The sequence below is a fragment of the Rhyacophila brunnea genome, unplaced genomic scaffold (genome assembly GCF_057557595.1).
Source record: "Rhyacophila brunnea isolate RB1 unplaced genomic scaffold, BYU_Rbru_1.0 scaffold_11, whole genome shotgun sequence".
Classification (NCBI taxonomy): domain Eukaryota; kingdom Metazoa; phylum Arthropoda; class Insecta; order Trichoptera; family Rhyacophilidae; genus Rhyacophila; species Rhyacophila brunnea.
Window position 1 is genome coordinate 10,378,321 of NW_028232763.1, and position 16,441 is coordinate 10,394,761.

At 31.6% G+C, this 16,441-nt stretch overlaps 1 protein-coding gene across 1 annotated transcript; it reads right to left on the reverse strand.

Moving 5' to 3' along the window:
- Nucleotides 1-1,209: 1,209 nt before the first annotated feature.
- LOC147078354 (uncharacterized) lies at nucleotides 1,210-16,191 on the reverse strand. The gene is made up of 4 exons (XM_085960554.1): nucleotides 15,865-16,191; nucleotides 6,284-6,377; nucleotides 1,980-2,601; nucleotides 1,210-1,892 (listed from the first exon to the last, which is right to left on the reverse strand). The coding sequence occupies exons 3-4, from the start codon at nucleotides 2,589-2,591 to the stop codon at nucleotides 1,365-1,367; spliced, it is 1,140 nt and encodes a 379-aa protein (XP_085816680.1). The 5' UTR covers nucleotides 2,592-2,601; nucleotides 6,284-6,377; nucleotides 15,865-16,191; the 3' UTR covers nucleotides 1,210-1,364.
- Nucleotides 16,192-16,441: the final 250 nt, after the last annotated feature.

The following is a 16,441-nucleotide window of genomic DNA, read 5'->3' on the forward strand; positions in this document are numbered from 1 at the left end:
TAGAACAAGAACTCCCGACTCAATTTGCTCTCACTAATGACCACGGCGAAATTTCACTGTTCAAATGGTTATGTAAAAAAATATGCATCATCACCGTTGGCCAAAAACAATTGATAGCTGGTGCCTCTGATAAACATAAACTAAATCACATACCAAATTGTAAAGCATTTTTCCTCGTTTGCAGAATTGAAGACTATTATAGACTTTTTTCAAAAATTTTGCTAATAATGTTTTCTCATAATTATCATAGTTGTTTGTATGTATTGTTTAGGAATAGTGTGCAAGTAATGATAGGTAAAAGCTAAAGAGTTACCCAACTCGTGGTCAATATCAAATATTTCGCGCGTATTTTTTGACATAATATTATATCGTCAGTAGAAAGTCTACCATTTAACAGAATGGACCATTTCTCCACCGCATAACACATAAAAAATAAAAATCCTACAATCATAACCACGAAAATGGCAAATCTTCGACGGTCGTATTGCGAAAATTAAGATTGAAATTATCGCCCAATAATTGAAGGTTGTATTCGCAAGCTGATTAAAAAATTTGAATATACTGGTAGTGTTTCAGATCGCCTCCTCTCCCTTTCTAATTGATGTATAAATCCGTAAAAAATGACAAAATTACTTTCCTCCATACCGACCATAGTGAAGTTATTAATTTATCTTTTTAAAGATTAATAAAAAGAACTCACTTCACAAAATACCAAATATAACACTTTATTCAAATTAAAAATGCAAATTACAAATTTAAATAAACATTGCACATCATTTTTGTTTGGAATTAAAACCATAATATTGGGTAGGTAGGTACATCATTATAATTCATAGAAAATTAGTATTGCTTGAGATCATTTTTTTACCCTTAGTATAGCTTAAAAACTACGTAGGTACATAATCTAACTTATTATAGCCTAGTTAATTACAATTTTTACTATTCGTGCATTCGAAATTAGTACATATTTAAGGGGGGACGTGATGCTACTAGCGGAGCCTGGCGACAGAATGTGAAGCATGTAATTTATTACATTTAATTTTTCTGATAATTTACAATTTAAATTGTTTTAGTTTAATAAAATCAATATTTTATTAAATGCAATAATGCATTTATTGAAAATCCGAAAATATTCATGTGAACTTCAAAAGAATTTATCAAACATATTTTTTATGATAATAATAACCATATTATAATACAATGGACAAAATAAATAATATACCTAATATATTATATATATCGAAACAAACTATCAGAAAAATTTATTAAATTTCACTATTTTTATATTGACAATATATGCCTCCGGTGAATCCACATTAGTAGGCACCGCCTCCCTTAATTGTTAAAATGTTTATTTTGTCATTTTAACTATGTATAGATTCTTTTCTGCTCAAATAACTACCCTTTTCGATATTATTTGAAGATTCATTTTGATCGATGGAATTTTTTGTCAGTCGATCTTTTTTTGGCAATAATTTCATACATTCGACCAAGTAAGTATGCATTAAATTATAAACTAAAGTCAATTGAGCTACTTTTTCTTTGCACGAAGGATCGGTTTCAATAAGAAATAGTCTAGAATCAAGAAGTTTGATGCAAGCTATAATGTAATTTCTCACTGTCTTTGGCTTGAAATAGTTGTTCATTGCTTCCATAAACATGGAAACGTATCTCTGTTTTCCAAGCAGGTCATCGATATCGTCTGCTGAACAAGGATTTTGTTTTTGCAAGTAGACAATTAAACGTTTTGCGTATCTTTTGTATGTCCGGTATGTTCTTTGCTTTTTTGAGCTCAGCGTTCTTCCCATGGTCATAGACTTTTTCATGTCGTTAATAACGTATTTGTACTTTTCGTCCAGTTTCGTGTCTAACAAATCTTGTAATCTATCATTCTCCGATGATTCTGAATTTGCTGATACAATTTCGTACGAGTAATTGCTACTTTCGGATTCACTTGAAGATGTTTCACGTGCGGTTACTATTTCTGCTTCAACTGGGTTTAAAACGGTTGCATCTGGAATAGTTTTAATTAAATTGTTATTTTCTTCTCCATCACTCGACGAAGACTCGCAAGATCGTCTTCTTTTACTTCTGGTTACGAGTTCAGTAGAATTTTCGACATTGTCTTGGTCAGTGGGAGGTGGATCAACTTTTTTTCTCTTGACAGCCTTTTGTGGCTTTACAATCGTTCTTGCGTTGTAGTTAGTGAGAATATTAGCATCTTGCTCAGTAAGTGGCATGACTCTATTGGTAGTGGCAGTAATTGGTATGATTCTGATCTTCACCATGGCGTATCCTTCGTGAATTTTCTTTTTGATATTTGGATCGTCGTACGTGTCTCCCCAAAGGTCCATAATGGCAGATTCTTTTAAAAATTTCACTTGACAGAGTTCGCCATTGAAAAATCTCTTCCGCTGTCTTTCGTTGACGGTCTCCCGTTCCTTTCCTGTAAGCCCATGACGCTTGGTGAGATGGTCCGGTAATTTACCGTATGTAAATTTGGCACAATTTTCTATCGGGCATGGTATATTAGCATGGTTTTGCTTTTTCGCTCTCGGAGCTGTAGTGGCAGTTGCATCGATTCCCTTCATTCTTCAATATCTGAAAACAAAACAACAATATTTATGAAAAATCATATTACCATATTAGGAACAGGAATGAAATGTCTATGGCCTTTAATCGTCACAAAAAGAGTTATTAGAGCAGCATGCCTTTGCATAGGTGTATCAAAATATGCGAATGTATCCCTTTCTCTTTCTCCCCCCATCCTTACTTTGATAACCTTTCCCCTTACGGCCCGGCTCGCTAAAATACACTCAACGTATAAACTCCTATGGAACCAGCCGGTAGAACTTGTTTATTTTATACCCTCAAAAGCGTCTGCTGCCCTAGTATGGTTGTTGTGTAGTTTTTACCAACGTTGTCGGTGGGAGATGTTTCAAACGGTATGTATGCCAATATTTTTGTGGAATATAGTCGAGTAGGTAATTTATTGATAATATTCTACACCGAATTAAATTGAAATATAAAAAAATATGAGAAGAGTTTTTGTACTGGCTATAAACGCAAGTTATTTAATAACAATTTTTATTTTAGTGTATGTGGTTTCAGGTAAGTTTATGCATTATTAATTTATGTATGTACTTCGTTAATTTTGGGTTACTGTAATAAGAAGAAAGAAAAGGTGTTTATTTATGTTTAGGTACATTAATTAAAAAGAGAAACACGTATATTATTTTTATCTTGCTATATCCAGAGACTAATAAAATATTTATTATATTATTTTGTCCGTCAACCTTTTCAGGTGTCGACGACGTACACTGTCAATTTTGTTGCTTGCTTGTTTGACGGAGCCTTCTGACAAGAGATGTACGTATATACCAGGCAATAATAAAAGCGAGGAGGTGCATATTTATTTCAACGAAAACAACACGGTCGATCGGCCAGAATGCTAGACGGTGTACTGTGCAGTGTGCATGCACCGTCGAGTATCAATATTATTTTCAGTTCACTAACGAGTCTAATATTATGATGTAAACATGTTTACTGCTGGTATTTTGTAAACCTAAAATTAATTAACGTATCAACCACAATTTTATTTTATAAAACGATGTTTTTAGCAAAAATATTAATCTTGAGAAACCAGCCCATCAATATTTTTGCCTATAACAATTTATGTGAAAAAATTACGATGCCGTAATTTGTATTTGAACATTTTTACTTGATATTTTTTTTGCATTGGATGTATGTATGCATAACATAATAGTTGTGTATAAAATAACATATATGTGATCTGCGCGCGCATATTCAAAATTTTCCACTGGCATACAACATCTTTCAGAAAACATGGTGCCCTGATATAGTTGTTATTTGAATTTTACGGAATGTTTCGACTTTTGGAAACAACAGGGCCATTTTTTAAATCCGCAAAATATACAACCAACAGAGCGCGTTCTATTATGGATACCAGCTGCCTCTCAGTCTCTATGCTCAGTTTGATATTTATCTTCTCATTCGCTTGTGCTCCTGGTGTGGCAACGTTGCATAAAAGCAACAAAATAATCTAAGAATATTTTTTTGAATACTAAAAGAAGGAACTTGTTCCAAAAATTAATGAAGCTACACCATTAGCACCTACATCAGTGGCGGTTTTTGATTATGGATAATATTTATTTTCTAAATTAATTTTTGAATAATTGCATGCCATCCACCATATTGTGCATTTTCGTTACTACTTATTTTTGGTTTGAGGCGAATTTGTTATGAAGTGAGGAGAGTTTGTCTCTAAACCGGTCGTTCTATATAATAGTGGAAGATTTTGAATATTATAGGTATCAACTAATTTTACATTGTTTCAGCCGTACATTTTTTGGACCTGGACCGCCGTATATACAGGGCTCAAAATGGACCGGAGCGCACCGGAACGCCGTTCCGGTTCATAAAATCGGTAATGTTACCACTCCGTCTCGTGGAAGAAATAATTTGACCGTCTGAGCTAGATGAGCCATTTAACAAAAAATCTAACACACTTATTTTTATAAGATACACATCAATAATTGATTATTTTGATAACTCTATGTTAATATCTTAAGAAAACTGTTGAGCGCTCCGGTTCGTAAACTTTCCCATTTCGAGCGCTGCGTATATATAAGGCACAATACCAATATAGCACAGTGCATATTATATACCTAAACAAAAGCAAACATAAAACAATAAATCCAAAATAATCAATACTTGCCAACTTTTATTAATAATTTTCATTTCTATACCATACGTCCATAACTGAATACAGACAGATTCAGATACGGTAGTGTTATGTGCAGTGACTTCCCTAGACAAAGTGCCATCTTTAGGCAGACAAAGAATGCCGTCCCTTTTCATTTTTAGTTGAAATACATACACATTTGTAGGGTACCTATTTTACAATCTTGGAAAAAAAATGATGTACCAAGGTTCATATTATCATTAGCTGGGGATTAGAGCATTTTTAAGAAACCTCCTCTCAAATAGCGATGATTTTAGGTACGTGAAAGTCTGAGGCAGTGACTAGTTTGGAGGCACTCTTATGATTTATTTAAACTAAAATGTCGGTTCTTTCTAACGAAGTGTCCCCATCGTCCGCTTGATAGAAAACCGCCATTGCATTCAAAGGTTTTATGTATTCATTCCTGAATCTGCCACCCCTAAGTAACGCATGGCTTGCCCACTCCCACGGGACGTCACTGGTTATGTGTAGGTACCTACATACTTTTAGTTTAATATTATTAATTTTGCGGACATTATACTATCGCTAAACGACACTGCACTGCAGTAAGTTGATCCGATCGGATTGCACATTGAATACATTCAGCAAGATCGTCGATACTTTGTACTCTGAGACTTCTTTTGAAATTTTTGAAATTGAACCATTCCATAAGTTACAAATAACAGTATATAAGTAAGAAAGTATTAAAAAGAAGCACAACGGTATGCCAATATTTACATATAATTTTAAAACAAAGTGTTCAGTGCTGCCATTGTAAAAAATATTTATTTTTATATAGCTGTCAATTTAGTCACAGTACTAGAGGTGAGTTGGAAATCCTGTCACCAGTTTGTGTACTCAAGTATCGGATGAAATTACCCATACTCAGTACGTGTGGCCCAATAAACTTGTTCCCAAAAACTTGTGATGATATCATCGCGAGTCGCTCGCTAGTTGGTAGACTTTCAATAATATTTACATTAAATGCGCGCGAGCGAGGTAGCATTTGAATACAATTATATTTTAATTTATTAGTCTATGCATGCGAATGATGAATGAACTTATGTATGAACAAATATGTCATAAATTTTCTGTAGCAGCATATTATTCCCTCAGAAATGTGGTGAGGTGACTGAGGTGACGCAGTTAACAATAAAAAATCATTGTTATTCATTTTATGTTAACAATAATATTATAACATAACATAAAAACAACTCATAGGTACATTTAAAATGTGTTTAAAATTTTATAATGGGACATTTCGAAAACCCCAGTTCAAGTGTGTTTTTTAGCGATTCTATTGAAGCCGATATTTCAAATACTAATATGGAGTTAAGTTTTAGTTCCAGTTTAGTATGAGACTTATGTCGCATACGCACACCAACCGCTCTATATAGTATTCCAAATACTAGTAAGTATACTTAGTCTTCAAAATCGACCAGTTTTTCCACCTCTACAGTACAAAAGAATGTTATGGGATATAAAACAAAATAAACATATTATGTGTATGTCAGTCTAGTAGCTTTACTATATACATACCTAATATTTTTACTGGTGTGAGGAGATTCTGGATTTCGAAATTCTGACAATATTGATTCTGTATCACGCGATTTCTTCTAGATTCTTAGAGGTTCTGAAAAAAAGAAAACAATATATTGGTACAGTTACATTGAAAAGGTAATTTTTTTTTTCAATTTTAAAATATTTTCCTTCCGTTTCACTTGACAGCCATATAACATGACCTTGTAACAGAATATCTGCGTGTTGGTAAACACTAATACCACGAACCCTGTCGGGAAATGAAAGCAACAGACTGGGGTGGAAAATAGCGGCGGTGTTGTTTACACAAACCCTTCGCTGCAACATGTGCGCCTGATACAGTTGTTGTTTGCATTAAACAGAATTTCGAAGCAATTTACTGCAAGACTTTCCCCGCACCGGAAAATGAAAAGTAGGAAAATATTTAAAGCTGGCTATTTTTCAATAACACCGACTCGTTTTTTCAAGAGCTTTATTTAATTCTTGGTAATAAGACAGCAAATAAGCTTTGTCAATAATAATTATGTAACGTATTCTTTGAGTTTTGTACTATTTATTCTGTTTGTGTATTTTTTTTGCAATCCGTGTTTCGCCTTACGGCATCTTCAGGCACTATTCACACGCATTAATGGCATATACACAGTAATACATACTGGCAACTGTTTATATAGTAATTTAATACAATAAAACAAGGTAATAACCTTATTACCCAAATAAAGAATGGGGCAGAAAAACTAATATTATAATATTTTGAATATGTAAAGTGTTTGTATAAACCCGTAGTAAATAACTTATATACTATTAATACATTCAGTAGGTAAGCATATTAAAATATCATTACTCGTAGACAATGGAACTAAGTATTTTGTTGCGAATTTAATGAATGAAAAATGTTATCACCAAATGTACCTAGCCACTGAGTAATAGAATATAGAACAGAACTCAAATCAATTATAATTTAAATTCAAATTTCATCAATAACCTCGGTCAATAGTTATATTTTGTATGTAATGTTTGATTGATAGAGCTAACTATGTGTGCGAAACATGTGTTAGATATATTAATTAATTTTTAAATTATGTGAAGTGAGAGATAAATTATATAAAATTGTGTTGAGTTTTGATTATGAGAAATATTATGCAGAAACACTATATATAATGTGGTATGTTTAAAAAAACATTTTTGGTGAATATGCGTTATTTATGGCTTAATTATTTTATTTATTTAGTTTGCAACGCAAAAATAATCATTATTGACAGGGCTTGTTACAAAAATGTATGACAAAATCAATAAAATTTTGTGTTTCAAATTACTCTACAGTAAACAAAGGGCGTTTTTGGCTTAATAGGTACGAGATAAATTTTATTAAGCCATGTTGAGGTATGTTTATGAGACTATTATTCAGAAACACTATAAAAAGCCTAATAAAACTTTTTGGTGAATATAATTTATTTATAGGTAAATTGCTTATAACATTTTTAAATGTCATCTGCTACATCTTAAGAGAAGTAGAGTACAGTTAGAAGTACATTTAAGTAGCAAGAGGTTAGAGCTTTTTTCTGCTCTGTAATACGTGTTTTTGATAGGGGTTTTAAAAATAAAATTGATAAAATTCATAATTCAAATGGCTCTCTTGTGTAGTTTCAAATTGTCACCTACGCTCTTTTAATACTTGACAACATGGCAGTGGCGAAGGGTAGAGGTAGGCTATTAAGATTCGACATAAATAGTGCACACTAAACTTTATCACTCAAATGTATTTGTTTTCATTGAACTAAGACTACAATAATAGTTTTTAAAGTTTAATTAAACCCTGCCTAATCCAACCGATAGTACCTAGATAATAGTAAAAAAATCGTTTATAAATACCTAAAATTATGCCATTGAAACAGGTACATAATTTTAGATATTTTTTATCGATTACAGTTCGGTTTAATTAAGGCTTAATGCATTTAAAAAAAAATACCCAACAACGTCTGTAATATATATTCTAAATTCAACGAAAACAAATAAGTGTGGCTGAAAAAGTGTGCACTATTTTTGTCGGATTGCCCATATCATACTGAAACTATTATATTTTGGTTTAGGCAAGGTTTATATTTTAGGTTAATTTTTTAGCGCTCCCGTTCATAAACTTTTCTATTTCGAGCGCTGTTCGTAACAATATCTAATGAATAAAATGACGTTATGAGACTGATTACAAGAATATAAAGTTATGAATTACTTATTCCCTCATTGGCATTCATTGTAAAGAGTGTGTTTGTAATAAATTCACGAAGTTTGGTCTGCAATTCGAGAGGAGATGTGATTAATTAAAAAGCATTAATTATTAATTTCGCGAAAACGAGCGCTCGGAGCCAAAGGCATAAAATGATTAAATATTCCGCCAGTATCGGTTTTACTGAACAAACTGCGTTACAAATTAATGAAATTGTACCTCCTCCGCGCTTTGCATTACCGGATTTATGATTTAATGTGATTAGGAAAACATGCAATCAACAAAATTAAGAACACGCCGGATAATTTTGTATCAGGAAATGAGAAATGTTTTAAATAAACCAATACATACTATCGCAAAACATTAATAAAATCACACATTTGCAAACATTTAGTAATAAATTCATAACCTAAAAGAAGGATTTTAGATGTTATTCTACTATTTCTAAAATAACCAGTTTTATTTAAGATAAATGTAATTCACAACATGTTTAGGGTATATTTAAACAAACAGGTAGATGCGAGCATTATGCACATATTTCAATAAACAATAATTACTGTGGAAAAAGAATTTTTTATTAACAATTATTACCAAAAAATCACTAAATAATATTAAAAGAGAAAATTAAATATTTTAAACAGTGGTTTACCACTCATTTTGCTCGATGCTACTGTATTGTATTATTTTTAGTATATTTTGCGCATACGTTTTCCGGATCTAATACAGAGTTTAGGTACTGTGACAGTAAATTATTATTTTAGTTGCTAAATGGAAATACAAAGTTGAGGTTATATAATTATGAAAGTCCTTTTTACAGTTATTAGAGATTTGGCCTATCGATTGCATCCTTGACTTGGATTATTAAGTATGTAAGCTCTTTTTACCGTATGTTGTTAGACATTCGGCCAACCTATTGGGTCTGTAACAGGGAGCTCATAAATAATGGAAACTGAAATACCTAACGGGTGTGGAGTAACAGGAAACCGATCTCGAGTGTGGAAGAATATGAGATAAACTTAAACACGTGTCGAGAATACGCTTGTTTCGTTCTGAAAACTGCTCTCGGTTTTTTCACTGACGCTCATTCAATATTGGTGTATTTGAAGGATGCAATACATACTATTGGACGTCTAAAATATGTGGTTCATTTTCGTAGGACACTTACACATTCAAAACCCTGTATTGGTGATAGCCTATCAGAATTTTATTTATTAATATGTTCTGTGGTCATTATAAAGACGAAAAGTAATATGTAATTTTTGTCAAACGCATGATTCAAAACCGCATCCAGAGCTTCAGAAACGGGAGTAGGGTATACAATTACTCCACTGTAAGTACGATCACAGGGTCGCATTAATCTGCACTGTATCTACAAATTAAAATTTGAACTAAATAAGGTTTACTCACAGTAGACCTAACCCGGCTGACGATGATGACTGTAGTATTTACCCGCGAATGTATGTTATAATAATTGTTGGAATAACTTTCAATTAGTTATCTACACCAAAACGATGTTTCATTTCTATGCATCCCTGATACTATTTTGCATGCGTGTATTGTATTTGGTGTAGTGAAACAGAGATGGCGTATAATGTACATAGACACTAGGTACTAAATACTACCCGTATAAGAATATAATGGTGATAAATGCCCATCCCTTACACTCGTGGGGTGATAAACGAATTAATTTTCGGGATTATGTCGTTGCTTGTGGCGGTTTAACTTGTATATTTTAAATATTTATGTCCCGACGCCTATTTTGCATTATGCAAATGTTTTTTCCCCATTTTTTCTCGGGAACATCGTGTTTTTATCTTTCGGTTAAAAAGGCTTAATCGTTTTACCGTAAAAGGGTGTTTTTGTCTCTTTGAGATCCTTTTATGCAAATATGTCGCATGATTAAAAAGGTTTTAATTACACATTTTAACGAAAATTCAATTTATTAATGCCCTTTTTTTTAAATGTGACTATGAAGCTGTGTTATTAATATTATTTGATTGTATTATATATTTATCCAGTAAATAGGTACGTACCTTAAAATAATTAAAATAAATATCATGAATAATCTTGTTAAAAGAAGATATAATATATATATTATTATATAATATGTAATTATTTTTTTAAATTTAACTAGCAGTGACGTCCCTAGGAAGCATGCTGCCCGTATGCAGACATAGAATGTAATCCCCTTTCATTTTTAGTCTGGTTGGGACCTACCCACATATGTTATTAGACATCTTCAACTGAGGATAAGAGCATTTCCACAAAACATACATAGCGTTGTTTTAGGTAGATGAGACGCTTACAGGTTTGGAAGCCCCCTGTGAACATTTATCTGCGATACACCGCCATTGGTTATTACGATGCAAAAACACCAGGATTTTTAATGGTTCTATCGTGTATCAAACAGGGCAATTTGTATATTTTGTTCCTTCATTCATCGCCCAATAAAATGTGCCTCCCCTAAGCAACGCATGATCTGTTTAACTCCACGGAACGTCACTTTTAACTAGAAATAACGTGGTAGAACTTCAGTTAAGTTTTAAAATACTGTGTTTATTACTTCTATAATTATTATTGATGTCGACAGCCGTTTTTATTAAGCGACAAGCCCAAACTTAGCAATAATAATAGGCAAATACCTAACGTTAACTTATATAATACTATTAACATCGAACCATTATTTTAAAATTCATAGAAAGGTCAGTATGGTAAATGGGGATAGAAAGTTGTCATTATTTGGCTACATTTTTTGGCATCCTGAGAGATATCAAGATTCCTGTTAAGCCGCCAGACTTGGGCAGAAGAAGATAAGATTGTCCTACCGAATATCAGAGATTGGTTTGAGCATAGCGCTTCATCCCTATATAGAGTAGCGGCGCGGCAGAGAGGGACATGGCAAAAATCATTGTCAACATCCGATTACGGATGTGGCACAAAAACAAAGAAGATGCAAAAGTAGGAAAATATACTGGTTAATGATTTTTACAAAATTTAAGTGTAAAGTAGCAGGACATCTTGCAAGAATCCAATGAATAAAATATCTCTACATAACATGTGCTGGAATAAAGCTGATAATAGCTGAACGTTTCTATGTGCGTCTAAAAAATAATTGGAAAAAAATAGACTAACTCTTAAATGATGCAATTATATATGCATGGCTGGCAGGGGAATACATTGATCCAAAAAACATTAAAAAGATGGTCGCTAATATAAACAGAATATTAGATAATACCTAGGAAACTTAGATATTTTAAAATGTTAGCATAAATAAAAGATATTGTACTTAATTGGTTAAGTACATTCGCAGGAATTTGATGAATGCATGTTCTTGTCCCGATCGGAACACATATATCAAAAATACCTTTTCTGATGCGTACCTACTTATATTTCTGATTTTTTTTTTGTGAACAATTTACAAAGTTATATAGTTTATTTGCATTTAATTTATCGTATTCATAATATGTATTTGGTTTTTTATTTTACAACTGTTAAAAATGTTAATTGAAAGTGTTAGGAATGTTAAAATATACTAATAGAGTTATACTTTATACTCTAAGAATTTCTTACACTACTTTTACAATTGCCAATTACATTTTTTTTCTTATTATTAAGTAATATTATTCGATTAAACTTAAAAAAATACTGTTCTCGACAACTGAAACATACAGTAGGCATGCATGCTTAGTTCTGTGCATGGTTTTAGAATAAAAAAAACTAGCTAAAACAGAGTCTATATATTTATGTTATCAAAGATAAGCTTATACATTTTTAAATAAATGTCTGTATATTGTATATTAAATACAATAATACCATATTAATGTTTTTAATGTTGGCAATCCGTCTCGTATAAATAAATCCCTGAGATAAAAGATGGCACGCGTGTGGGCGGAAGTGAAGAATAAAGGGCGGGGTTTTCCAACGCCCGGCTAATGTTAAGAGCGAAGCGGGGGTTGAATGTTAAATAACACCCCCTGGACCATTCTGTCATCCTGGCACTCTTACACCTTTCTTCAAAGCGGAATTTTTACGCAACACCGAAAACTTAAGGGTTTTTTTTGTCTTTGAACATTTTCTATTCGGACAAGATATTAATTATTTCGTTTCAACCATTACTTTTTCAATGAAGTCCAGTCTGATTAAAAGATGATACAAAAGAAATTGATTATCCAGATTTTGTAAATTCATAATATATTAAAAATGTATTGTAGAATAATTTTATCAGTCACAAACAGTCTTCCCGATAAGTAGTTTATAATATTTTTATGTGAAATTTATTATTCTATCTTCAGCTTTCTACAAATTAGAATTGTACGTATTTTATAAAATTTATAATAGTAATATAATTACATAGTTAAAAGTAAATTATAACTAATACAGTTAAAAGAAAATTATCATTGTTACAGATTTCTTTCCTTCGGGTCTTCATTAACAGACTTTTTACGATGAAAAACTGTTCACCGTTCGCCAAACATATCAGATCCTTATTTATCTAAGTTTAGTTAGATCAAAAATACTCTTTGAATAATTCACATATTTTTTTGAATTAGTTATTGCAGTAATGGTATCCGTTAACATTTTTCAATATGCTTAACAGTACAATATACCCAATAACATGACCGTAAAAGTGTTTATAATTTATTCTCATATCCTAGTATTTAAACCTCAACCGAGAAGATGGTACTAAAGGGACCTTTGACAAGGAGTTGTAACTAGCTAGCCACTTTTCATCTCATTGGGTTCGCGGCTTGGAATTAAACACTCAATAAAAAAATATTTGTATTTCATCACCTTATGAGAGTCGAACCCGCTACAGCGGACATACGGGCATCCGGAACAGTAAGCGGGTAATTTATATTTAATTAAACATAATAACATTAATTATAATAAGAATGGCCTATTTGAAATTGCAGCAAAAAATAGGTCATTATTATAAGGGAAGCTTTTCTCAAGTAACCCGCGTTTTGTAAATAATTGATTAACAATTTATTGAATTATATTCTAATACAACTATATATAATATATATAACTTTGAAAAAGCGATCAGTAGAGTTTTAAATGATGAAAAATAATCCCTTCTCCGCAAAAGCCTACAATGGAACATTCATGTTTTTATCAGCCACTTTTGAGTTTAAAGATCACTTGATATTTTTCACCCAAGAGGTCTGAATAAAGGAGAGGTGTTATGAATTATTGCCCCTACGTGTGCTTTATGATACGTGCGCGAAGGTAAGATATTACCTCAGGGTGGGAAGGCCCTTGGCTTTCTCTCGAGTCCTTCTTATATTGCTGTTTTAATTTCGCATTAAACAACTTTTACCTGAATAATTTCGATGTATCTTTCATTGTAAAAGTTTGCATTTCGTTATGTATATCGTATAGCCTTTTATTAAAGTGAATGCAACCCCCTACCAGAGGTACCTAGCGAAAAAATACGAAACTCACAATTTGAGGCAATGTATGATAATTTATATTTTAATATGTTTTAATTTATCAATACGTATCTAAAAATATTAAAAAGGAAAACTTAAAAATAACTTAGAAATAATTAAAAATAACGTTAAATTTAGAATTCATTAAAGGATCGCATTTTATGGTTATCAAGTTATTTCTAATACAAAAACAAAAATATAAATGTGTATAACTTGAAATTATTTTAATTTTAAAATGTAGTAGGTATAGGTATATATAAAAATGTCAATCAAATTAATTGCATTACTTCATATTTTTTCGCTAGGTGCCTCTGGTAGGTGTCGCATTCACAAAAATCAACACAAACAATTAATATTTTCTAAAATAATAGTTATAGACGGCACATGTTCCTTCCTACATTAGGTAATATAATGTCATTTCCAATTATTAATAAATCATAGAAGATATTATTTAAAATAAACATATCTTTCATGATTGCCGATTGATTACGATCTAAAAATGAGAAACATTTAAAATGTAAAATAATGATAAAAACACAATAAGAATATCACCGTCGTAGATGAGGATATTTTTTCTCATCGCATCAATGTCAACTAAATATTAAGGTTAGGTTGTGGAACATTAGATGAATAATTAATTAACAATGCATAGGATAAACGACACTTTTATCCCAAATATCATGTTGCACGGAGGACGCGTCGACCGTCATCTTCTCTGCCAACCTCACAACTTCTTCTTCTCTTACTAAACTTCGCAAAAATCTGAATAATTTTAATATAAACAGAACTAATGCTCTACAAGTCTACATGAAGTATAAAAAGAAGAAGAGATATTATAAACAAAATAATTGTTTTTTTTGGATGAACGTTGTACGGAGAATCCATTTTATTTGAACTTGATAGTCTGATGACAGTCTCTAAATTTTATTATAATGTGTAGTCACCATAATATAAGCACATGTGACCTGTATTATTTGACGTCTCTGGATATACGAGAAATATCAAAAACATATTTAGTGACAGTTAATTTAGATGTAAAGCCCGCGTACTAAAAAATATTTTTTTGTTTAAATGCTAATTTAAAATATGATCCTTTTATAAATACAAATAAAATAAATATTTTATCATAGTATGCACCTAATAAATGTATGTCTTATTTAAATTGACACATTTAATAGAATTGATTATTTCGGAAATATTTTTCTTGCAACTGATAGAAAACGTTAAAGCATATCGATTATTTTATATTATTTTTCAAGTATTTTTTAACAAATAAAATGGTTTGGTAATTCGGTATTATATTTAAAAAATAAATTTAGATCGATGGAAATAGTGATATATTAATGACAATTTGCGTTTGTCAGTACTAGATACCTGTGCTTTAAAAAGCCTAAAACATGTGCTTTATTTAATGCAATATTGAAAAATTCTGACAATGATTTTTGTATATCACTATTACAGTTCATCAATTTAACCAACAGTGAGATATTTTAATTATTTTAAAAACTAAATATCTAATCGTAGCTTTGAGGTATCGATATATATGAAACGATCTGCAATGGCCGAGTGGTAACGTGTCCACTTACTAACTTGCAGGTCTCAGATTACAATTGCAGGTCTGGCAAAAACACATGTTCTTTTTCAATGTATGTCTGGACCTAATAGATTGAGCAAGTGACCAACATCCATTTCTCGTTTAAAAAATCTATCAAGGAAATTCTTCGTGAGGCGGACAATATCCACAACGGATTGTAGAGCCAATGGGGGAAATGAGATAATTATATGAAATGAATTTAATGGGTAAAACATAATAGGAGAAAAAGCTTTTAAAGTTATTATACACACTTATTCAATGCTATGCCAATAATAAAAAAAATTAGGAGGAATAAAAAATCAGATAAAATTATATTACAACATAAGAAAATACTTACATTTTCGCTTGAGAAATTTGAAGGTTTTTTGTAATACATTCACAAATCAGTAATAAACCAGCAAAATGAGTATGTTTATTAACATTTTCAATTGTTTTGTAGAATTTGAATGCCTTTGAATGACAAATATAATGTTTTTTACACCGCAGCTTGTAGATACATAGTTTGTGAATAAGTAGAAATATTCCACTGAAGTCACTGCTTTGTTCTATATAAAGTAGATAATACTAATTAAAAAGTAAGTTTGATTTAACAAGCTTGCAATACTTTTTGACGCAATAAAAGTTTTCCGTAGTATCAGCTTTTGAAAATTGAAAATGTAACCCCCCAATCGCACAACTGACGGCGAGCAAGGCTGCTTCGCTACTGAAATTATGTAACGTACTCCCGCGAAAAGCGAGAAGGGTAGACTTTTCTACGCTCCGGAAAATTTCGGTAATCTTCGGGAATGCCGTGCCGTCTCCGGCATACTTATAAAATTTGACACCATGGAAGCTTTCAATCATGAAAAAGCTTAATGGTACTTGACTATTGGATTTAATTGACGCTTTAAAATAAATTTACTTTATTCAACCAA